The sequence below is a fragment of the Podarcis muralis genome, chromosome 9 (assembly GCF_964188315.1).
Source record: "Podarcis muralis chromosome 9, rPodMur119.hap1.1, whole genome shotgun sequence".
Taxonomy (NCBI): domain Eukaryota; kingdom Metazoa; phylum Chordata; class Lepidosauria; order Squamata; family Lacertidae; genus Podarcis; species Podarcis muralis.
Window position 1 is genome coordinate 35061327 of NC_135663.1, and position 26367 is coordinate 35087693.

The 26367-nt window shown below is 41.5% G+C and overlaps 1 protein-coding gene across 1 annotated transcript in view; it reads right to left on the reverse strand.

Moving 5' to 3' along the window:
- SLC7A11 (solute carrier family 7 member 11) overlaps positions 1-26367 on the reverse strand; it is a 56486-nt gene that overhangs the window by 7343 nt on the left and 22776 nt on the right. The window contains exons 7-9 of the mRNA XM_028744809.2: positions 2224-2347; positions 1949-2052; positions 1288-1384 (exon numbers count right to left, since the gene is read on the reverse strand). Coding sequence (XP_028600642.2) covers positions 1288-1384; positions 1949-2052; positions 2224-2347 — 325 coding nt within the window. The remainder of the gene's footprint in view (positions 1-1287; positions 1385-1948; positions 2053-2223; positions 2348-26367) is intronic.

Below are 26367 nucleotides of genomic sequence, written 5' to 3' on the forward strand. Positions count from 1 at the left end.
ATTATGCCAGCTGATGGGTGGGAGGACAAAGTTAAATCCTGTGTTGGGTAGGTTACCAAAAAAATTGATTCAGTACAGTGGAAGCTTGGTTTTCAAACGCCTTGGTACTTGAACATTTCAGCTCCCAAACGCTGAAAGCCCAGAAGTAAATGTTCCTTTTTTCAAATGTTTTTCGGAAGCCAAACGTCCGATGTGGCTGTCAGCTATTGTTTCCAGGGCACCTGTGCCAATCAGAAGATGCGCCTTGATTTTTGAACGTTTTGGAAGTCAAACGGACTTCCGGAACGGATTACATTTGAGAACCAAGGTACCACTATATTTAAAAACAGTTAAAACAATTTACCTTAACAGGAATTGGGCAGGTACTGAAAAAAACATATCTCATATGTCAATGGCTAAGGTAAAGAAGTGTATCTTTAGCATTCGCTGAAAGCTATATAGTGATTTGTGGAGAGGAAATTCAACAACCTTGGGGCTGCCCCCGAGAGTGCCCTCTCCTAGGCTACAAATTATGTGATTTAGAAAGCAGCATTGTTTCTATTGTTCCAGTTGTGAGGATGTTTCTGTGATAAAGGTGACACAGATAATGGGAAATTCAGAATCACAACCATATGAATTGCACATGAATTGCATTGTAAAAATCCACATGTCATCTTACTTCAACAGGACCAGAGGAGATAAATATGTTTATTTGGGAATCGGTGTTATTGTTTCTAAAGAACTTGTATCCAAGCCAGCACACTAAGGAGTACAGCTTTGGATTCTCCAAAACAAAAATTTGAAAAAAGCATAGAAATCAGAAAACAAACATTATTTTATAACCTGGAACCAGTGCCCTGAAGGCAGGTGGCAATACCAATCTATCTATCACTGTTGTTTGCATTTTCTCTGCAAGATACCTGTAATGTGACTTCAGGGTCTTACCAGAGAGTACGCTAGTGTGTAGCTTTTATGTAGAATTTTATTACTCTGCATCCCTATCTAGGAAGATTCATTCCATTGAGAGGAGCTTAGCTAATCACTCTCTTTCAACCTTTCAAATAAAACATAATGAGGTGTGATTTAGGCACCAGCCAGCGAGAGTTAAATGCAACTAACAGAGAGTCAAAAGGAGGAGCCTCTAGAATAGATCACCTCTGCAATTACTTTCCACCCCTCACATGCATCTAATGTATGAGATAGAAATAAATAACTGAGATTCAAGAAGCATTTAAATAACATTTGAATCCTCCAGTGCAGATTCATTCTATGCAGCCTTGTACAGGGACATTTGTTTATAGGAATTACCAAAACAATGACAGCTGGTAAAGGAGTGTGCTTGCGAACATGAATCATGGACAGAATCTCAGGAAGGTGACCCTCGCGGGATGCGACGTAGAACATCCTGGTGGGAAAATAAATTTGGACAGCTTTTAAAGACACTCATTACCAAGATGAATGGAAGCAACTCACTAGAGGTGTAGAACACATTCAAAGTTATCCTCAGCAGTGCTGGGTTTTTTTACTATGCAAGACAAGCATCAGAAGTTCTGATGTAAAAGAAATTTAGAAGCCCGGGAAATCAGCATGAACATTTCTACCTTCAGCCACTCTCAGTCAGTCTTCAAAAACAAGGGCCAGTTAATATTGCTTCAGTTTTCTTTTCTCTCCTTAAGCCACTATCACTGCAATATTACAGCAAATGGGGGGGGGGGGTGTTTCCAACAGAAATTGCTGTTTAAATTCCATTGAAATGAATGGGAAGTGTGCAAGATTATAGCTGTATTCTTGCCCTGCCTCTATGCATTTCACTGAATTGTATTCAGTGGTATTGAAGCAAAGGAGAGGAAAATTCACTGCAAACTCATGCCGTTATTTAATGTTGATTTCCCCCCTTTGAAGTCATATTCCCAGTTTGCATGCTAAATCCAAATTTTATGGCTTTACCCTCACCCCACATTTGACTCACCTGGAGACAGCAAAGATCCCACCATTCATAGATCCGAAGCAAGAGAGTGCAACAAAAATTGGGACAGCCAAGGAAAAACTTCCCAGTAAACGTTCAGCAAAAGTCTGCCAAAAGAGAGGGAAAGATGTATCAACTTAATTGGTAGAATTCCTCAATACCTTCTCCCATTCTTCAGTTTTAAGGAGTTCATTCAGTAAACTCTGTTTTCCATCATGATCAAGAAACTTATTCTGAAAACTTTACTCATTTGCATGATACATTCTACTATGACTTACCACTGCCACTGCTTGGGAAGCTAGCAGATCCTCGGGACTAATAGTTGTAAAATAGGCCACGTTGGTTAACACATAGCCAACTGTGACAATAACCATTGATGTGCAAATGGCAAGCGGTACATTTCTGAAAGACAGAAAGAAATTTACTGTTATCCATCTGCAGTCCAAAACTGAAGCAATCTGGTTGGCAAATATATTTGATGTATGTCACTGCACTTCCATTGTGACTGATGCTTTTATATACTGGAAAAATATTAAATACTGCAGGTCAAGCAACATATTTCAAACACTGTAATATGAATAATCAGGATTGCATAAATTCCAAACAGGACACAAATTCTGCCTTGGCTTTATTCGTAAATACTATTATCTGCCTGCTGTTGCTTACTCTGTAGAAAAGACCATACTGTAAGGAATTCTAACTGGCCTAATTAGCCATGCCATTTTGTTAATATGCAAAGATACGGAAGTCAAAGTTTTTCCTCAATACCTTTTTCTCTACAGGTAGCATAAGATTTGTTTCTGAGTCAGTGGGACACAGACACTCGAAAGAATAATCCTCAAGCTGTAGCTTCACGTTTATTTATGAGATCAAAGGGACTGGACCTGGGAAGCCAGGAATCATATCTGAGCTCAGCTATGGGCCATTGGGTTGCCTTAGGCAAATCATTAGCAGCTTCAGTTCACCTTCTGAAAAATGTTAATACTTATCTCAAAGAGTTGCCTCAATGATGAATGAGAGGATGGCTCTAAAGCACTTGACACATTTAAAGTGCTTTATATAGATTATTAATAACACTACTCTCTCCTGGCAACTCAGTTGTGAATATTACTGGTTGGATGTAAAGAACAGCTCCAGTAAATTTCCAGCAAAAGATATGATTGGAAAAATCAGGCCCATGAGAAGTGTGTGTATAAGTGAGTAAGCGAGATCAATGTATTCTAGAAATTCCAAAATTGACAGTCACCACAGAATTAAATATAAACTATATAAGGGGGAAATCAAAGATTTGTTTGTAGTATTCAGCACAATCTCACAGGTGGACCTCATAAGATACCATGGATAGCACTGAACAGAAGTAGGAAGGCACACAAACAAGATGGCTATGATATTTCACACCCGACAAGCAGGATGATCCTGAATGAACACAATATAAGCTTTCTTTTTCTTTTTCTTTTTTTGAGGAGGCACAACAGTTCACTAGAACTCCAAAAGACAGAATTCAAAATGCCCTATGTTAATGGCTTTGTAAAGTCACGTTGCCATTTTGAGGACAGCACAAAGGCATTACAATACAAAAATCATGCAATAAAAGCTTATGATCTATGCCCTCAACAACCAGTCTGCAAAATCTTCTTGATCCATCCAGACTGGCGCTTCTCCCATCACCTCTCAAACCCATAAAACAAAGTTGCACCAGGTGTGTGAGTGCTGTTTCTGCTCATCATTCACCCCTGCATCCTGCCTCAACTGAGTTGAGGCCTAGACATTCTGTGGGAGTGGAAGATGGCATCCACAGCAGCCTCCTGGCATGGCACTTCTTCCCTCAGTCTGTGCTTATGCCATGATAAAACCGATCTGCACACACTAGAATTGTCAGATTACACCAAGCATAGGCAAACTTGGCCCTCCAGATGTTTTGGGACTACAGCTTCCATCATCCCTAGCTAACAGAACCAGGGCCGAGTCTGCCTATGCCTGGATTATACCCTAGAAATTCTTCCTATCCTTATAAAGCAGGGATGGGAAACATTTTTTGGTCAACCTTCCAGGGGCCACATACCAGTGCTGGTCAGGGCCACATGTATGCCATCTTGGGTTCCAAGATGGTGGGCCCTTGAGCAGCCTCCAAAACAGTCCTTCAAATAACCCGGTCCCAAAGACATTTAAGGTAGGCATTATTACCCTGTCGGCAATCTCAAGCTTCAGCTCCATATCTTGGACTCTCTGCTCACATTTACAGCACTTATCAACCTTTAGAGAAAAAGCTTGGCGAGACACCTCTAGTACACATCTTAACGCCATCTTCTCTAAAAGTAAAAGTGGCTTTACAAAGCAACTGGGGAGAAAGCACTCTCAGACCTGCATGTATTTGGCAGGCAGAGTCCAGGCTCATTATGCTGAGTAGCACTAACCCCTGCTGACAGACGGGTGGGGGTGGAAAGATAACGAGTCAGCAAGTGCCATTCATTACTCTCTGCTAAAAGACTGAGACTCTCTATGTCCCCAGAAGCCTTGAGCAGAATAAGAGGTTTCGTGACCTCTGAGGTATGAATGCTTTAATGTAAAAGTGGTACATTCGCCTGCCTTCTTTCACTCTCTCAATACGACCAAGTCCCTAAGGGGATGCAATCCATTAGCATGTAACACCAGCCAGTGTTACTTGTTAGATGGCGGCATACAGCAAAACAAAACAAAAAAACACAAAAAAAACTTTGACAAAAAGCAACTACTAATACTAATATGAAAGACCTGGTTTCCTGATTTCAGCAATGAGACGTTTTTATTTTCACCTTAAAAGTTATACTTCCCTTTCAATCACTGGGCAGTGCATTAGCCAACATCACAGCTCTGGTGCTAAAATGCCATCTAGCACCTTTAAAAGATACCCTTTCTCTCACCTAGGTATTAAATTGGCAAGGGTATGCTTTGTGTACTGACACAGTCATTTTAAACTAAAATTCCCAGCACCAATTACTGATTCATCAGTTAAGTATTTGCTGTTAAATTCCTTTCCGTGTCTCCAACAGCATTCATTGCAAGCAAGTAGCAAGTAGCCGTGTCTGTGATCTTCCAAACACCCTGAACAGGTACATGGGCATACAACAGAACACTTTCTGGGGTACAAACTAAAGTCCCCAAAAGGAAAGACTGAAATTGAAAGCATTTAAAAGAAAAATTACAAATGCAAAATGTCTGGAGATGATGAGGGAGGGAGGGATATATATATATATATATATATATATATATATATATATATATATATATATGCAGGTTTTGGTGTCCTCGGGTGTCTTCCCGTGTAAAAGTTGGGGTGTCTAGGCGACGTTTCGACGAGGTCTCACTCGTCATCTTCAGGCTGGTGCTTTCGGCTTCTTGTTACTGGAACAGAGCAGGATCTCAGTGTTTGAGTTCCTATAAATACTGTTGAGGGGTGTGGTGTATAGCCTCCAATGTTCTGGGCCGAGAGGAAGTTCCCAGGCTAGTGTGCCTTTTCTTCTTTTGTTCCTTAGTTGCTTGAGGGATATCTTGAGTGATTTCTTGAGTGATATCCTGAGTACCACTTAGGTGGGTCATTAGGTGTGGATTAGTTGCTAAAGCCTTTGTGTCTTGACCTCTTGAACTTTGTGAAGAGTTTTTCTGAGAAGATGGCTGTAGTTGTGCTCTGGCTTGGCTTCGTGTATAGGGGCGAGCTGTGGTTTTGTGGCCTGTGCCAGCCAGATCTGTGTAGGGATTGCAGGGGGGTGCAGCATCCGGAGGTGCCATCATGGTTTGGCTACTGGATGGTGTCTGTAATTTATCTGTGGAGAGGGTCTGGGTTTGGGTCTGGTGTGGTTGATTGGTGATGGCGTTCTGTGTGCCTCTGGATCTGGTGTCAGTTTTTGTGGGGAGGGCTAATTTCCAGATGTCTGGCAAGCGGGATGTGTCGTCACGCTTGTTCATGTTGTGAGGGTGTTTCTCTATCTCGATGGCTTCCATGATTATTCTCTTGTGGTGATGTTCCATGTTAGAGAGCAATTTGGAATCTGCAAAATTAATTTCGTGTCCTGTTTCTTTCATGTGTTGGAAAAGAGAGGAAGTTTTTTCTTCTTTTTTGACGGCATTCTTGTGTTCTGCGATACGTGCATTTATTCGTCTGTTTGTTTGTCCAATGTACGTGGCTGGGCAGACTTTGCAGGGTATTTCATAGACCCCTTGGTTTTCCAACTGGATTTTATCCTTGGGGTTTCTGAGGATATTGGCTATCTTTTGGTTGGCGCAAAAGGCTGTTTTGATATTGTGTTTATGGAGGATTTTGCTAATTTTATCTGTAGTGCCCTTGATATAAGGAAGGAGGGCCATGCCATTGTTTTCTTCTGTGTCTTGGTTTTTGGGGGGTGTTTCTTTTTGGATTAGCTTCGTAACCCTGTTTTGCTGGTATCCATTGGCAATTAACACATTTGAGAGATTCTGTAACTCAGTTGTCAAGTGGTCTTTGTCAGCCAGGCGTTTGGTTCTGGAGATGAGAGTCTTGGCTACGGAGTTTATTTGTGCAGGGTGGTGGTGTGATTGTGCATGTAAGTAGCGGTTGGTGTGTGTTTTTTTCCGGTAGATAGTGTGTCCTAGGGAGCCATCAGGTTTTTTGTAGATTAGGACGTCAAGGAAGGGAAGTTGGTTGTTGGCTTCTATTTCCATAGTGAATTGTATTTTGGGGTGTAGGCTGTTGAGATGTGTGAGGAAGCTGTCCAGTTTTTCCTTCCCGTGTGGCCAAATTACAAAGGTGTCGTCAACATATCTGAGCCAAAGTTTGGGTTTGTGTTCTGACTTGTCTAAAGCATTGGTTTCAAAGTGTTCCATGTACAGGTTTGCGATGACCGGTGAGAGGGGTGATCCCATAGGTGCTCCTTCTATCTGTTTGTATCTTTGTCCATTGTGGATGAAGTACGTGTTGGTTAGGCAGTGGTTGGTCAGGTCCAAGATGTATTCGGGGGGATTGTATTTGTTTTGAATGGCTGTCAAGGCTTCATTAATGGGCACTTGTGTGAAGAGAGATACAACATCGAAGCTCACAAGTAGGTCATTGGGATGTAGGTTTTGCTTCTTTATTGTTTCTATGAACTGGAAGGAGTTTGGAACGTGTGAAGAGATGGATTCTGCATAGGGCTGAAGTTGCTTGGCGAGAAATTTAGCGAGATTTTGTAGAGGTGAGCCTATGGAGCTGACTATTGGTCTGAGTGGTGTTCCCTCTTTGTGTATTTTGGGGAGGCCGTAGAGTTTGGGGCATCTGGATGATTTTTCTCTGGGGATGATTCTTAGCTGGATTTCTTCACTGATAGGAGAGGCTTTTATTTTGGATTTGGTGGTTTTTTCCAGATAGGTGGTGGGATCTGTTTTTATAGGTTGGTAGGTAGGGTCTTGGAGTAGATTTGATAGTTTTGCTTGGTAGTCCGATGTGTTCATCACAACAGTGGCATTACCTTTGTCTGCTGGGAGAATGATTATGTTGTTGTCTTTCCTCAGGTTGGTGAGTGCTTTCTGTTCTTCTTTGTGTAAATTGCTTCTGGGTGGTTTGCTGGAGCAGAGGATGTTGGTGACTTCAAGTCTGATTTTATTGGCTTCATCTGGGTTGATTTTGGTTAGGCTAGCTTCGACTCCGCATATGATGTTTTCCGTGGGAGGAAACCTTCCAGCTGACAAGAACCTACGAGAAACTAGAAACCCGAAGAGCCACCATCTTATGTGATCTCTTGTTCCTACGCAACTGCCGAGACAACAACTTAATTCCCACATGCTTCCAACTTAAATTCCACTCTAAAACCCCAGCCACCGAAAGGATCCTGAAACGAACTGAACTATCCCTAATCAGAAACGAACTACACAAGAAAAGATACCTACTAAACCAAACCAACAAAGATCTGCTCACTCTTCACCTCAAACTCTGTAACAAAATCCACCCTGCACTCTGGGACAAATGCAAACAACTAGCCGTCTGGAGAGCTGAAACGGAGACCTCACATAAGACAGACACACACACCAACAAACTCCACAAACTAGAGAAACGCCAGAAGCCCAGCCACCCTCCACAACAACCCATGAAACAAACAGTACATAACATATCAGACAGGATCCTCACCTCAACTGAAACCAAAGTACTCTCCAAAGGTTTCAACTTTGCAGTCGCCCCGAGACGCATCCCCACGGAAAACATCATATGCGGAGTCGAAGCTAGCCTAACCAAAATCAACCCAGATGAAGCCAATAAAATCAGACTTGAAGTCACCAACATCCTCTGCTCCAGCAAACCACCCAGAAGCAATTTACACAAAGAAGAACAGAAAGCACTCACCAACCTGAGGAAAGACAACAACATAATCATTCTCCCAGCAGACAAAGGTAATGCCACTGTTGTGATGAACACATCGGACTACCAAGCAAAACTATCAAATCTACTCCAAGACCCTACCTACCAACCTATAAAAACAGATCCCACCACCTATCTGGAAAAAACCACCAAATCCAAAATAAAAGCCTCTCCTATCAGTGAAGAAATCCAGCTAAGAATCATCCCCAGAGAAAAATCATCCAGATGCCCCAAACTCTACGGCCTCCCCAAAATACACAAAGAGGGAACACCACTCAGACCAATAGTCAGCTCCATAGGCTCACCTCTACAAAATCTCGCTAAATTTCTCGCCAAGCAACTTCAGCCCTATGCAGAATCCATCTCTTCACACGTTCCAAACTCCTTCCAGTTCATAGAAACAATAAAGAAGCAAAACCTACATCCCAATGACCTACTTGTGAGCTTCGATGTTGTATCTCTCTTCACACAAGTGCCCATTAATGAAGCCTTGACAGCCATTCAAAACAAATACAATCCCCCCGAATACATCTTGGACCTGACCAACCACTGCCTAACCAACACGTACTTCATCCACAATGGACAAAGATACAAACAGATAGAAGGAGCACCTATGGGATCACCCCTCTCACCGGTCATCGCAAACCTGTACATGGAACACTTTGAAACCAATGCTTTAGACAAGTCAGAACACAAACCCAAACTTTGGCTCAGATATGTTGACGACACCTTTGTAATTTGGCCACACGGGAAGGAAAAACTGGACAGCTTCCTCACACATCTCAACAGCCTACACCCCAAAATACAATTCACTATGGAAATAGAAGCCAACAACCAACTTCCCTTCCTTGACGTCCTAATCTACAAAAAACCTGATGGCTCCCTAGGACACACTATCTACCGGAAAAAAACACACACCAACCGCTACTTACATGCACAATCACACCACCACCCTGCACAAATAAACTCCGTAGCCAAGACTCTCATCTCCAGAACCAAACGCCTGGCTGACAAAGACCACTTGACAACTGAGTTACAGAATCTCTCAAATGTGTTAATTGCCAATGGATACCAGCAAAACAGGGTTACGAAGCTAATCCAAAAAGAAACACCCCCCAAAAACCAAGACACAGAAGAAAACAATGGCATGGCCCTCCTTCCTTATATCAAGGGCACTACAGATAAAATTAGCAAAATCCTCCATAAACACAATATCAAAACAGCCTTTTGCGCCAACCAAAAGATAGCCAATATCCTCAGAAACCCCAAGGATAAAATCCAGTTGGAAAACCAAGGGGTCTATGAAATACCCTGCAAAGTCTGCCCAGCCACGTACATTGGACAAACAAACAGACGAATAAATGCACGTATCGCAGAACACAAGAATGCCGTCAAAAAAGAAGAAAAAACTTCCTCTCTTTTCCAACACATGAAAGAAACAGGACACGAAATTAATTTTGCAGATTCCAAATTGCTCTCTAACATGGAACATCACCACAAGAGAATAATCATGGAAGCCATCGAGATAGAGAAACACCCTCACAACATGAACAAGCGTGACGACACATCCCGCTTGCCAGACATCTGGAAATTAGCCCTCCCCACAAAAACTGACACCAGATCCAGAGGCACACAGAACGCCATCACCAATCAACCACACCAGACCCAAACCCAGACCCTCTCCACAGATAAATTACAGACACCATCCAGTAGCCAAACCATGGTGGCACCTCCGGATGCTGCACCCCCCTGCAATCCCTACACAGATCTGGCTGGCACAGGCCACAAAACCACAGCTCGCCCCTATACACGAAGCCAAGCCAGAGCACAACTACAGCCATCTTCTCAGAAAAACTCTTCACAAAGTTCAAGAGGTCAAGACACAAAGGCTTTAGCAACTAATCCACACCTAATGACCCACCTAAGTGGTACTCAGGATATCACTCAAGAAATCACTCAAGATATCCCTCAAGCAACTAAGGAACAAAAGAAGAAAAGGCACACTAGCCTGGGAACTTCCTCTCGGCCCAGAACATTGGAGGCTATACACCACACCCCTCAACAGTATTTATAGGAACTCAAACACTGAGATCCTGCTCTGTTCCAGTAACAAGAAGCCGAAAGCACCAGCCTGAAGATGACGAGTGAGACCTCGTCGAAACGTCGCCTAGACACCCCAACTTTTACACGGGAAGACACCCGAGGACACCAAAACCTGCATATATATATATATATATATGCTTTCGTAGATTTTCACGGGTACAGGAATGCAGGTTTTGGTGTCCTCGGGTGTCTTCCCGTGTAAAAGTTGGGGTGTCTAGGCGACGTTTCGACGAGGTCTCACTCGTCATCTTCAGGCTGGTGCTTTCGGCTTCTTGTTACTGGAACAGAGCTCTGTTCCAGTAACAAGAAGCCGAAAGCACCAGCCTGAAGATGACGAGTGAGACCTCGTCGAAACGTCGCCTAGACACCCCAACTTTTACACGGGAAGACACCCGAGGACACCAAAACCTGCATATATATATATATATATATACACACACATACACACACACACACACACACACACGTAAACATCATAGGATTAATAGGAATTCAGTCAATCTCACCATAGTGGGGGAATCAGAATTGTAGAGTAGGAAGGAACAATGAGGATCATCTAGTCCAACCCACTGAAATGCCCAACATGGGGCTTGAACCCATGACCCTGAATTTAAGAGTCTCATGCGCTACCGTCTGAGATCTCATTTAGGAAGACTGCAACCAGGTGTATGGACTGTCTACTTAGTTTGACAGGTACTGCTGGTGGGCAATTGATGCTTCTTACAGGCCTTCAAACAGAACACTGCTGCAAAGCAGGAAGAAGAAGAAGAAAAAGAGTTTGGATTGAATATCCTGCTTTATCACTACCCGAAGGAGTCTCAAAGCGGCTAACATTCTCCTTTCCCTTCCTCCCCCACAACAAACACTCTGTGAGGTGAGTGGGGCTGAGAGACTTCAAAGAAGTGTGACTGGCCCAAGGTCACCCAGCAGCTGCAGGTGGAAGAGTGGAGACGCAAACCCGGTTCCCCAGATTATGAGACTACCACTCTTAACCACTACACCACGCTGGTTCTCAGTGACATGTGGCCACCCTATTGCTACCTTTCCGACAGCATTTAGCGTACCCCAAGGGAAAGTCTTGCCTTTCCTTGTTAACATAAAGCAATGCCCCATAGCCATTAAGCAATGGGATTGTAGTTCCTGTTTTTAAATTAAGCAGGTTTGGGATGATTACTCAGTAAAAATTACTGAATCAATCTACCATGTCAAAATAAAAGAAATCCAAAATAAATTGGGACAGTATCAACTGAGCTTTGCAGTAATGGCCAGAAGTTAACGTCACAGCTGACTAAACCTTAATCAGCAAGCGTCTTGTGCTCTTTCACATAGCTACAATGACAGCAAATGAAGTCAGAGCCATTATTCTGTACTTCCAGACCATTTACAACTTTAGTATGTCAAAAGAATTACCACCAGAGGCATTTCAAGATGTTTCTGTATAATATTTTCCTACAGGAACTTACATAAAGGATCTCAAGTATCTTTATTTTAAAGAATGAGGCAAGCATTCCTATGCACTGTGTATGTATGTGTATGGAAAAAGCAAACAAAGCCTTCTCCTTCCCCCCAACCTTACTCCCCATCATTCTAGCCAGCACAATGTGAAAGAAAGAAAGAAAGAAAGAAAGAAAGAAAGAAAGAAAGAAAGAAAGAAAGAAAGAAAGCTATCCCAGATTGTGGGCAAAGGAGGTGGGGTCTGTAGAGTTGCGAGCGGGATTTTGGGAAGAGCTGGTGGCAAAAAAAAAAAGTTCTTTGCCAAGCCAATAAGTATGATATAATCCCTTGCATAATATAATCCCCTTTCAATTTCCCTTGCAGAGATTTCAGGAAGCTTCATATGCGACACGCAGGACACTGGCACCTACCAGTGTCATGTGCCCATACAAAAATAAATTATGATGGGTAGACATAAATTATTATGGATAGTCGGTCACATTCTTTATATTCTCTTGAGCACTTCTGGGTAGTATTCAAAACCACCCTCAATCCAGTTTATACATGGCCTGTATGTATAAACTCGGAGCAGGGTCTTCTGTGTAGCTCCCCTTTACTGGGGAATAGCATGCCAGTTGCGGTGTGGCAGGTGCCCACTAACTGCATTTCCAGAACCAATTGAGAATGTATGGAGATCTGGATGACAACAGAGCATACACTGGCTCTCTTCAAAGCCTGCTGCTCTGCCCGCACACATAATTTCAATCCATCATTCTACACTGCTTATTTACAGAAAAAGTGAGATTGCTCTCTGTTAACCTAAACTCTTTCCTCCTGCATTCTTCAACTCAGAGCATGCATTATTACGAAAGAAACGATTTCAGTAGCTTCCCACCCTTCTTCTTAAGTAGTGTCCTTCCCCTTCACCTTTTGCAACAGTGAATTAAATGGAATATGATCACAAAGGACACAAGTGCCACCCTCCAGAATAATCTCGCACAAACAAGGTAGTTGGGAAGGCAAGGACTGTGCTTTTTATTTTAAAGATATGTATTTACCAGTACTCCTGACCCTTATTGATGCATATTTGAAATGCTAATGCATGTATTTCCTGTAATTTTTATTACAGTGGCCTTAGGCTATAAGTGATGGTTACGTTGGTTATTATGAAAGTGTGAAAAGAAAAACATGTTGCTTTCCCTTCAGTGACTGTCAATACATTTCATTCCTAGCGTCAATGGGTTTTGAACGACAATGGATGTTTATGGCCTTGCAGCAGCTCATCCACTCTAAATTGAGGAGGCTGTGCAAAAAGCCGCTTCTCGCCCAACATGAGCAATACAGGGGAGAGGGAACAGGATTGCAGATTCTGTGCCAACTTCCAACTTCCATGAGTTCATTTGAAAGCTCAGGGGCAGGAAATGCCATCCTGCTCTCCATAGGCTCACTGAATGTGAACATGTCATATGAACAGATAGCAACACTCACAGGAGCCAACTCCAAAGGGCTGTGGGGGCTTTGCCCCCCGATAAAATATTTGAGGAGGCCCGGGGGCCCCAAAGTTGATGGGCATTGCCATTCAAATGGTGTGCGTGCACTGCATCATGTGATCAATTATGTGGGATGGGACTTACCTCCCCCCCCAAAAAAATTTTTATTCAAGTTGGTACCCCTGGCAACACTAGGACAGAAGAGGTGCAAATAAAACTTTGACCCCAAACCTCTATGGCAGGGCTGGCGGAACCAGTACCCCTTCAGATATAGCTGGACTACATCTGTCATCACCCCTCACTGTTGGGCCAAACTGGTTGCGGTTGGTGGGGAGTTAGAGTCCAATAACATCTGGGAGGCCACAGGTTTCCCATCTCTACTCTATGGAGCAGTGGAGTAAGAAGTACATCACAGCAATTGTAGTAATTTGCATCTTGATAGTAAGATAGATCTTATTCTCCATTATGTTCCTGGTTATACCTGGTCAGATCTGAGGAGGAGGCATTCCTGATCATATTGCAGACTGGCAGGATGCCTTCTTATTGCATCTTGAATGTGGCCGCGGTAGTGGTACCCACTATCTGGAATAACCTTCCATGTGCTGTTTGTGAGGCATAAACAGTCTCAGGTTTCAAATGCCTCTTCGTTCAGGCTTTCCCTGGCTCAGAAGGTTCATCTTTCCTCTCCATCCTCATTTGTTTCCAGGGATATCCCTGGACTATGTATTTGTAAAACCAATAAAAATGATTTCATAAAAAAACCCATCAACATGACCTTATTGTGTTTTATGTAAACCTCTTAGGGATTTTGCATATTGAGTGGTATACAAATATTATTAGTAAATAAATAAGGCAAAGCAATTGAAGAATAAGAGGTGGAAATGGGACTAGAAATGCAATATTTTGTCTTTTCAACATACCAGAGGGCATTCCCATTGAAACACCATGACTAGGGACACAAGTATTTCTTTCAAATTATCCATACCCCATGGGCACAGACTTAAGTGCACTCAGTGATATTTTGCCTTCAGTGGCTTATGGTATGCACTGTGATGGAAAGCTGAAATAAATTCACATATAAAGAGGGGGCAATCTATATATAAAGGAGTAAGGGAATTTATTGTGGCAACTTTCCAAAATATTTTATTAAGGATGCATTAGAAATCCGTAACATTCAGACCATTAATCCAAACAGGATCAAGTGGTTCTAGCTTTTCTACACTGAACAGCCCCAAGACACATCTTCGAGCACAGATTTCCCAAGTCTTAAAAACAAATAAAAGTATGGTGGCACAATTACAAAAAAGGATGAAGGAAAGAGTGAGAAATATTTTATTGCACTAGATTCTCATGTGAATTTAGAATGATTAAATCTCTGAGCACCTGATTTATGAGCAAGAATTACAGTGCCCCCAGCCAAAATCATTTTAGTAGGGAGAGTGTTGGGGGTGAGAGAGAAAGAGAAGCTTACCGAAGTTTAATATCAAACTTACCGGCAGCATTATATGAACAGCGCTAGGCAATGAACTGGCATTCACTCTTGTGGACCTTCGAGGTAGAAATAAGGGCATTTTGAACCAGGGAAAGAACAGATTGGGTCTCACAGCACTGGGAAGCTGAGCCAAGAGAGACTGTATGCCACATATCAATAACATCACAGCCAGGGGAAAGGGATGGGAAGCATAGCAAAGGGAGGATGATGGTATTTAGAAATAAACTAGCCTGTCAGATTTCAATTTCCTGCCACTGTAATTATTGCAGCCTTTTGCCTGCAGATGAGCTTGTGACATAGACTGCTTTGCGGGTTGTGTTTATGGTGAAAATCTGCTTCAAATGTTTGTAGAAGACAAAACCCCAAACCTTTTCATTGCAATAGAAGAGGCTGTCTAGGCTGCTCAACCTGACAGTTACTCTGATGGAGCTTTTGAAACTAGTAATGGGCATACAAAACATTTTGTTCAGATGTAGTACAGTGAGGAAAATGTTCCTAACAGTTCTCTCTCCTTTTAAAGCAGTCCTGTATTTTAACAATAGATTTTGATGGCTCCAAAATACAATTCCTTGAGTTCATATAGGCAAAAACAAAATAGAATCACCATTTTCCAGTTTGCTACATTACACTCCATCATCGCTAACAGAGCTGCCAACAAAGATCACAAGGTGATTTTCTGCTGTATCCTGCCATGTGCATTGCAATCCTATACATGTCTACTCAATTAGAAGCCTCATTCATTTCAGTGAAACTCACAGTCAAGTGTACATAGGATTGCAGCCTAATAGACCAGCATGCACTAAAATAGTATCATTCAAGAATTAATGGAACATAACACAGGGATGCAAAACCCGTGACCTTCCCCATGTTGCTAGAATACAACTCCTACTACTGATCACTAGCCTTGCTAGCCAAGGCTAATGGGAGATGAAGTACAGCAGCATCTGCAGAGACACAGGTTTGCCATTATTAACTAATGAGGCTCATGGCCAAACTACATGTTGCATTTAGCATGTTTTTTTAAAAAAAATTGTGCATAAGCTAATCCTTTTTATTTTGAATAAAAGGCAGCTAAAGATGATCTAGCTTATCTGTATGAAGAGAACAATGGAAGAGTTTTTGAAGCAAGATGGAGAGGAAGATGGGGGGGCAGAGCCTGTGAACTGAAAATATAGGGGGCTTAGGCATTTCTCTTTGCAGAACTGATGTGGAACAGTGAGTTTACAGATGAGCAGGATGGAAAAGAGGAGGACAACAATCGAGAGATTGGGGAGACAGCAATTTTTATTTGTAACATGAATATAGGGAACGGGAAGACAGGGCTCCTATACCTTTAACAGGTGCATAGGAAAGGGCAATTTGATTCAGCAGGTGCAGACTTTCTCACTTGTGTGCCAAGCTACATCTGCCAAAAGGTTCATTTTCTATGCATCTGTAGTTTAAAGTTCAAAGCACAAGTATAAGTGCTTAAATAAATAGGAAGGTCATCCTTTGCCCCTGAGCAGCCTACACTGGGACAGCTGTTTCAAGATCTACCAAATTAACACATTCACGAGAGCTATCAAATGTGCCCATGATCAGTGCTTTTTTTTTCTTTTAAAAAAATGTTCAGGGGTACTCTCATTTTGACTTAAGAAAATCACCATTTCATAGTTGAAATTGGGAAAAATAAATACAGTAAATGGACAAAAGTACAAAGAGTCACAAAATGTTTAGGGGTATGTGTCCCCCTGTGTCCCCCCCAGAAAAAAGCACTGCCCATGATTATCAAATATAAAGAATAGACTTTTACCACTGAATTCAATTCTATTTAAAAGCAATTTTTTAAAAGGCTACAAAATGTCAATAGTATTTATTCCATGTATCTGGAAGGATGCATCATCTCTGCAGAAAGCAACAAAATAATAAATAATAGTCTCCCAGAAAAGCCTTTATATCTATGACTCCTTCATTCCAAAGTAGGATTCTTCAGCGATCAGTCCTCCTCCCCCCCCCAAATTCTTAATTCATATTCCTACCCAACATAACTGTCCCAAAAGACCTAACATGATCATAAGCTTTCATCTAAAAGTGCTCTTAATTCAATTTAACAATGTATTCCAGAATTTCTGAACTTCCTTCATCTTTCTATCAGGGAATTCAGTGTTCTAAGTCTAGATCAATTCCCAACTAGAGATTCACAAACAATTGCACAGCTGAGTTCTCAGAATTACTAGGATTTTTTTAAAAAAAAATTCTTCCAGGAGAGTTTCATAACAGCCAAGGTAAGAGCAATTTGTCTGCAATCGGCTCAGTATAGCTGACAGAGGAATTTAGCCTTCGCTGTTTCTGTGAGAGAGATCAGCCTGGCCATGGGCTCTCAAGAGATAAAATATGAAGCCACCTGTCTTGCAATAGTTCAGTGCTGCTATATGAAACTCAACAAGCAACAAGTTCCCTTTTTAAAATGGGTATTCTAAAAATCCATACTATCCCCCCCCCCCAGTGCAAAATTTATAGCAGCAAGTCATCAGGCATTTCTGCTAGGGAAAATGAGGGATATGAAACACAAGAGCTTGTGGTGCATTTGACTGTTTGTTGTTTAGTCGTTTAGTCGTGTCCGACTCTTCGTGACCCATTTGACTGTTAGCGTGTGCATTTGACTGGTTCTTTGTTCAGTAATCATGCACTGGGAGTCAAGGAAGCAACCAGTTAGCTTAGGGGATGTTACTGGACTTCAGCAGCCTTAGCCAATATGGCCAACAGTCAAAGATGGTGGAAACTGTAGCTTGGCAACATCTGTAAAGTCATAGGTTCCTGGCCCCAGGTTGCTGGCCACCTCAAAGCAACGGAAAGGAGGTAAAACAAATCCCTGACCTTGGGTAATATCCAATGTTAATCCATTGATTGCAACAAGTTCTCCACGATATTTCTGGGCAGCAATACTGCAGAACAGGATTTGCCGAAAAATCAGAAAATTTGGCTATGGAAAGTTCTGTTAGCTAAATGTTCAACAAAGCTCTATTTTTAGGAGTCCTGTGTTGAATTTGAAGATTATCAAAGGGAAAATAAGCTATTCGTTGTTAGTTTTTAAAATTAGTAATGATGCTTTTTGAAAGAATGGCTTCAAAGAAAGAAAACCACCTAGTGTACATATCTCAGGCACTTGATAAGAGAGCCTCTGTGGTTTCCTGTTCTTCAGTTAAGCCCTTGAAGTGGAGAGCTAAGTTTTCTCATTGGTCTTTTTCAGATCAGGTAGCATGGGCCACCAGGGTGACTGCTGAGCACTGGAGAAATGTTTAATGAAATTAAAACACACACTGCTCTCTTGGACATTTCACAACAGCAGGCCAATATCAACTCCACACCCACTGAAATTCTTGGGGCAACAATACAGTAACTCCACACCTGCTGATATTCTCCAGCTGGGCCAGAAACACAGAAAACCTCTTTTGCAGGGGACTAAAATGCTCAAGAAACTGGAGGGCATTCAAGTCATTTCACACATTTAAGCAGAAGCAAGACTAGCTCCAAAGTTTGCAATCACCAGGGAGGTGCAGCCAATCACAACTTGAGGAATTGGTATGTATTGGGACAGGTCAAATCCACTGCTGCTGCAAAACAGGAATTCAGAATTTGGACCAATAAGTGAATACAAAGAGCCACTGGCTTCAGTGAGTGGTCCTGTCAGCGTTCTGAGATCTCATGATGTAGCCTGCTGACATTGGCCATGAATGTGAGGATACAATTCTTTCCTGGGTTGCTGAAAGTCACAAGTATTGGTCAGACTCACCAAAAGGCGTGAGGAGGGGTGTTTGCTTTCAAACAATAACTTACCCATCAGGGGCAGAGGAAGGGGTGTGTGGTAGGTGCTGGCTGCCCCGGGTGTACCCACTGAGGTTTTGGTGACAAAATGCTAGGCAGGCCTGCAGCGCAGCCGAGCCACAGTCTGCCCGCTGCCTCCTCCCCAGCTGTAGGGTGGCTGAGTGGGAGGAGGCAGGCAGACTCCATAGTGGGCAGGCACCCGAGCGGCTTCCTCCGTCGCTGTTGCCTATCCAGAGAGGGGCCGTTTTTTCAATGTAAAACTTTGTGGTGTTTGACTGTTACTTGGATTAAAGAATGCTGTGTAACATGATCTTGTATAACATGATCTTGCAGCCCTACTGTATACTATTAGCCTTTTCCCAAAACATTTTAATCTTGTACGTACTTGTTATGACCAAAACAAATAGATCTTGACTGAAATGAATATTCATGCAGCCCAGAATTTTCACTGATCACAGACCAAAGATTGGCATGGTGACATCTGGACCCTTGGCAGGCATATCAACACACCCTTTGTCACAGATAAAGTGTAGAAAGGCAAACTATCTGCTAAAGAGAACCTGCACACCTGTAATTTTTGCATTAAAATACAGAGACAATTGCCGTTGAAGCTGGAAACAGGAGGTTAGAAAGTCATCTGATCTTAAAGTGCTTTGGGCTCTTTTCTCAGAAAAGCAATTCAAAAAAAAATCAGATAGGTTTTTCAGAAAGTACCCTCCAGTGACTGAGATTACTAAAGCCTTAAAGCTGCGGCTGGAGATAATCTCCATTTCCCATGATATGATATTACAGCGAATGACTCTCTTCACAGACAACAAAATCCAGAAATGGAAAGCTGAAATCAGGACAAGAGAACAGGAAAACAACAGAAAGTGAGGGGGGAAACCTCTCTCTGTCCCAAATATTATAGTCCCAACTAATTATTGGCATACGTCAGGTCTTCTCAAATTGTGACCCAATTTGAAACAGCCTGCCAGCCCATGCTGCATCAACCACCCTGGTGCCCACAAAATGCCTTCTTTTGCAGTCTCAGTCAGGTAGCAACAACTGATGGTTTCTCAAGCTTTTCTGGACTACCCTGTACGGTGAGGGGGCCATGCTCAACTCAGTGTGGCACAAGTTGTATAGCGCCCTTCACAAACGTATTGCCAAGAGCCAGGGCAAAACCAGCAGGAGACAAGGTCACTAGTTCATGCAGACTGCAAGGATCAGCTGTGCTTTGGACCCATATCTAATCCCCCTTTGGAATTGCCAAACAGATGTACCCTAAAGATACACATTCTGGTCAAGCAGGCAAAGCAAAAACATTTGACACCCCCTCCCACTATGCACACATACACACTACTACACCCCCCACCCTAATTTTCCAGTTTCCTTGTTTTGTAATGCTAATTGCCCCCATCTAGCTTGCCCATCTGGTTTACGCAATCTGCTGTAATTACTGTTACTGCCATTGGCAGGAAGTTGTTGCCACTTCCATCTGTGCTTTATGTAGCATTAACTACCACTGGCTCCTTCTACTGCTGTTGCCCAAGTAGGACCCAAGGATTAAAACAAACAAACAAGTTCTTGATTAAAAAAAAAAAATCAATAGTACAATGATCTTCTTTCTGTACATTTTGGTTAAAGCAACAGGGTTACATAGCAAAATGAAACACCTTCCTCATAGTTTCTCCATATTGTAAATAGAAAAGAACATAAGTACACAAATGTTAAATACTATACCAGTCCTCCACAGCTCATGTCGTGCTAAGGCTGTGATCCTACACTGGTAGGGGTAAGCCCCACTAAATTTACTTCTGAATAAAGATGTCTAGGATTGTGCTGTAAATAAAACTGTTTTGTAAGTTAAATTCAACTCAACAGTCCCATCACATGTTAGTCCCTATTTGTTTCACGCAGCCCCACCAAAACAACAATCCTTCTGTGGCAAGTTCTGTGGGTGCCAGCATAAGAACATGCATAGAATCTATGTATAGTATTGACAATGGGAATGGTATATAATCATGCAGGCAGAAATAATGGGTTAAAAATAAAAGACACTGCACTTTTGTTGAACCATCTAAAAATATTTATGGAGTGTTTAATCCAAAAGTGCCTGTATTTTGGATCAGTTGGTCTACTCTAGATGTGTGCATTAAATTGTGTTAAAGAATGTGAAATTCTGAAAAGTATTTTAAATTAACATTACTATAGTCACTTTTCAAACAAATTATCTCATCTCCTGTGGCCTTTTCAAAGGCCAGTTAAAGCTCAAATGCCAGCTTACAAAAAGAGTTTATTGGTAAATTATAGAATTCTAAAGATAAAGGACTGTAATGGAAATGCAAACAGATCATTAACATTGCTAGTGTTGGGCCACCAGCCAGATTTGCTGGGCAACAACATTCACTATGCTCTTTTTGGAAAGAAATGGTTTTTTTGTTTTTTTATTTCAGGAAATTAGTTTTATAAGACACACATTTGCTGAATTTCTATTTGTACAACTATACGTGACTGTACTGTGATTAATAATGACCAGGTTACATAGGCAGAAAATGTACTTGCCAAGTTAATCTGCTTTGTTTATCATACTGGGCAGGTTCTCTTTCTGGGTTAATATATTACAAGTGCATGAAGAGCTGGCTGCTTCTGAAACTTCAGTCAAAGCCTCAATTTCTTATGGCTTAAAGAATATTAATATCTAATAAAAAGCAGAATTGTATTAAAACTATAGTCCTGTTTAGGCATTAGGAAGAGGGCAATATAAACACAGGAGAGGGTCAGCAGGGGCAGGCACATTAGCCCCAATTATGCAGGGTTCAAAAATACACAAGGAGCCTCCATGGATATAAAAGGTTTCCCATTTCAGAAGGTGAAGCCAACGAGAACAGTGACAGGGGCAAAGCTCATATTCACTGCATTTAAAAGTTTGATTTGCCCTCTTCCTAATGCTTCAGGAGGATCTGTGTATGTGTGCATTGAATCCAGACTAAGTTAATCATATTTATGACACATTAAAATGAATGTGAAAATTTAGTTATACTGACTTAAGTCCCATCAATTTCAATCAGTGGAAATTACGTGCTACTAGCTTAATAACCTATGCATATCCAGTCCTATGCATTCCATTTTACCAGAGTTGGATTAGTCATCATGCTTGGTCTGATGTAGGTAAGATCCTCCGTTTAAACAGAATGCTCATCCCAACCCAGTCTTGGAAGTCTACCACAGCTTATCCTGAACATGCAATGGACCCCACACTCCATATAGATGGACGGGGAGAAGAAAAGCTAAGATTTCATGCATCATGACTGCAACAGAGGCAAAACGGATGAATATTTTGTCCCTACAGGATTCCATGTGACTACAGGCTAGGTTTGTGTGTGTATTCCAGCTTCCATTTGTTATGGGATGGTCCCTGATAAAAGAGATCTATTTTTCACCCGATTGTGCAGTGTAAGAGTATACACAAGCACATGGCCAAAGATGGTGGCACAGCAGATTTCACAATCTGTTGTTGTACAACAAGCTTCCACTAGCACAACTGTTGCACTGGATTCCTTTGATGCATTGCTTTTAAACTGCGCCATCTGCTAGCACAAGGTGTCTTGCACTAATGGACAGAACACACTGGATACAGCTCAGTGTTTGTTGTTTGAATACAAACCTTTGATCACAAACCTTATTTTATTTTATCTTTGGCTTGGTTGTTAACATGTGAACCCAGTCAAACCCCACCCAGTATGTTCACCAAATTACAATGGCGCAAAGCCAGCGCAGCTGGAAAACATAACCATATATTAGGACAACTTCTGGTTTGTTAATCAAGCCATAGCTTAGTGGGAACCAGGCTATTTTTTGTACAGTCTAGACCTCTGACCTAAGGATTTGGGATAGTTCTATGTGTGCTGCATAGGTAATAGTCAAAATCTAGTTAAGATTTATGTGTGAAAGAGTTACTTAAAAAAAAAAACAACCCCCAGCTAGTTACATTGACCTGGATATAAAAGCCTAAAAGTATTTCTAGACCCATAAACCATACTGAATAAAAGTGAAAGGAAATACTGTCAGCCTTGCCCTTCAATTTTATTTTAAGGTACCTGGACACCTTTTAAATTTACATGAGCAAATGAGCTATAGAATAGCATTTGAGGGATTAATGTATGTCACTTTTGATTACCTCAAGATAAAATATTACAATATAATCCTACCATTTTTACACCATTTACTTGGCATAGTGGCCTTAGAGGAATGAACAAATTGACTTTGAGCCAAATGGATTTTTTATGCATACGTGAAGCAGAACAACACACACACACACACACACACACACACACACACACACACACACACACAATTAAGCACAGGGTAATTGTTTAATTCCTTAAAACAGGGCACTTTAATCTCAATAAGAAGTTAAAAAAGACAAAAATATATTTTGATGATAGCTCATGGGCAGCATGAATATTTAGCACATTGTGCATGGAAATGCCCCTTACATTAAAGACACTAAGAGAAAAAATATAGCTTGTTCCTTTCGTCTAACATTTACATATGTGATTTGAAAAGAAAAAATAATTTTGCTTATTAAGGAACAGCTTATAATTCATGTTAAATCCAGCTAAAGTTTCCTTCATATGCTCAGTAGATAAGAGCAATATTTCCTTTTTGAAAAATGATATGCCAAATGTTTGAATATATGGTTTCATCTATACCTGCTTAACTCCCTATTCAAATAATCAGGGCTCACAGTGTAATCCTATACATGTCTACTAAGAATTAAGTACCCTCAGGTTCAATGGAGCTTTGATAGAGCTTGACTCTATAGAGAGGTACCGTACTTAACTTTGACGAAAATCTGAAAGGGGGATCCTGGTGCCCTCCAGCTGCTGCTGAACTTCCAGTGCCCACAAGCCCCAGCCAACATGGCTAAAGGTCAATGATTCCGGGACTTGCAGTCCAGCAACATCTGGGATTCCACACTCCTAGACTAGATCATTATGTCACTTCTTAGTTTGTACATTCAGTGAAAAACAAGGAAGGTGAAAGGGTAGTATGGAAATGCACTCCTTGAAAGATTCAATGAATGAGTTTTACTCATGTGCAAAGTCTGAGCAATCAACGTTATCTGATGCTGATAAGGAATTTTCCTCAAGTTGGTGATTGAGACTTTCCAGAAGTAATGTTTTGTTTTGTCTTATCTCATCTGGACTCTTTGGCATGTGACTTGTATCACTTGTTTGAGCCATCTAGGCTGATTTGCGCCGCAGGCACTTGTATGTAATGCATTTGCTTTCTTCTTGTGCCTTCCTGTGATCTTGCCTGTGGCGAGGGAAATGTTTAGTATTTAAAGTTATGTGGTTTTGCTGCCAGCACTACTTCCCACTATAGGTGAGTTGCCATCTCACTTGTGACTCATCAGCTATAACTAAGTGAGGATACACACAGACCTTCATGTGGGGACCCATGTCTGAAGATGTAGTGAAACTACCAAACAAATTCCTCAGAAGCAGTCTCAGGAAATTGCAGAGAGGTGTAAACTTGAAGACAAGGAAAAGTCACTTAAAGTTTGACCTCATGCCATTAATTATGGTCTCCCTAATGTTCACAGTATCTATAAATATCCCCAAGCTACCAACAGTAGATCAGCAGCTCTAAGCTGGATCCAAACCAGAAGATCCATTCTGCATTTCAAGGTTATCATTTATACAAGTGTGCCCCCAAATAGGCATTCCTACAGGAGGAGGGCTAGCAATGTGTCATATCCTCTGAAGAGGTGACCTGCAGAAGACGCTCATGTGCACATTACTTTTAAAGCATGTTTATACCACCCCAATTTAACAGTCATGGCCTTCCCCACAAAGAATTCTGCAAGTTGTAGTTTACTCCCTCACAGAGTAACAATTTGCACCCTTAACAAACCACAATTTCCAGGATTATTTGGGGGAACCCATGTACTTTAAATGGGAGAAAAGGCACCATGTTAAATAAAGGAGTGCACAAAGGCAGCATATTGCTTCTCTCTTCTAGACCAGCCAGTCATGCATCACCCAAAGAGAGGATAAGAATTTGTACAAATTTCCCATATGGTCATCCATAAATATAGACATATATTTTAAGGGAAATACAATACACCTCACCATAGTGTGGCAGACACTGGGTGATTTGTTTACCTGCTTGGACCGCAGGCCACAAGCTGCTAACTGTTGATGGGCTCTGGGCTCCTGTTGTTATGGTTCTTCATCTTTAAACTAGACTTGGACTGGACAGCCCTCAAAATAGAGAGTGCTGTCCTCTGCAATGCATGGCCACCCTACTGTCTTCTGGCAACCCCATTCTACCCCTTGGTACTTGGGAGTGTCCCATGGCTGAGTGTGCATGTGTGTCTAGAAATTAGGCACTATGGCAGAGTGCAGTAGATTCAAGGGCTCTAGATTTTGGCAAGTCAAAAATCCTGTGATGCTCTACCCCCCACCCCCACCCCTCAATGAAGTGATAACAAAGGGATCTCAGTATGAAATCATGCGAGATCATACCACCCAAAATGGCTGCTGTGCTCTCGTGAGAGAAAATGGGATGGGACAGCCTTTTTTTTTCTGGGACACTTGTGGGGTATGCTATCAGCCCTATATTCAAAAGACAACACAATCAAGCTTCAAGACTTCAAATCTCAAAATATGAATACACTTTCCAAAGGTGAACTGTTACCATTTAGGCTCCAAAGTAAATGATGTTTCTAAAACATTGAGCATCCAACAGTTCCCATTCTGTCACTGTCCACCTTTCAAAAGAGCTCAGGGCATGTGAGCGAAGTTAGACCTATCAGGCTTGATATTTAAAGTATCGTGTGAGTTATTGATTTAACTAAGAATGATAGTACATCAGATTGCAGCATGCCAAAAAATTTAAAGGGCTGGAATTCACCAACATGTTGGAAGCACTGTGACATTTGGGAAGCTGCTCACCTCTCATTTATCTATGTCGACAACACCTTCCTCAAGTCTGGAAATATCCTCAGTATTATGCTTCGTCTTTTCATTTCTCATTGACTCAAGATGTGTTGACTTTCAGCCATTAATTAATATAAATAGGAAGCAGACAGTGCATTAATTAAATATGACACTCAGATTATTTAAATCTGATATTAAAAACCCACAAAGATCATTCAGGCCATTCTGATACTCTGCTTTCCCAAAATGAGTGATTATATCAAGCCCTGGCAACTTGCTCCAAGTCTGCTGCATCTTGGCTCCAAAGGACAGAAGGAATAAATGAAGTGAGAAGAACACTGGAAAAGCCTAATAGACAAACTGACTAATCTCACACCCCAAGGTCATAGCAAAGCAATTCATTCTCTGTATTCCAACAGGCACTAGACATGATTTATCAATCTGAGAGTAGGCTTACAAACACTATACATCTCAATAATACATTCTTTGCACAGTGTAACTTTTTAAACAATGATTGATTACCTGGATGGCCTCAAACTTATTTAACAAATGGAAACAGAACATTTGCAAACTTTCATGTTTAAACAAGGAATTGCTCTATGTACATTTTGCCACAAATTCTAGCAAGGATTTATGACAAAGGAATTTTTGAGAAACTGTTTCCAGCTTTAGCTTTGATAGATATTGAAGAATTTTTGCCCTTGGGTCTCTCCATTTTATTTATGTTTAGGCCCTTACTCTTTTATAGTGACAACACTGGAATTTTCACCTTAACGCTAAATAATTGCAGCACTTTCCTGAAATTTCATTTTTAAGGTTTCATGTCT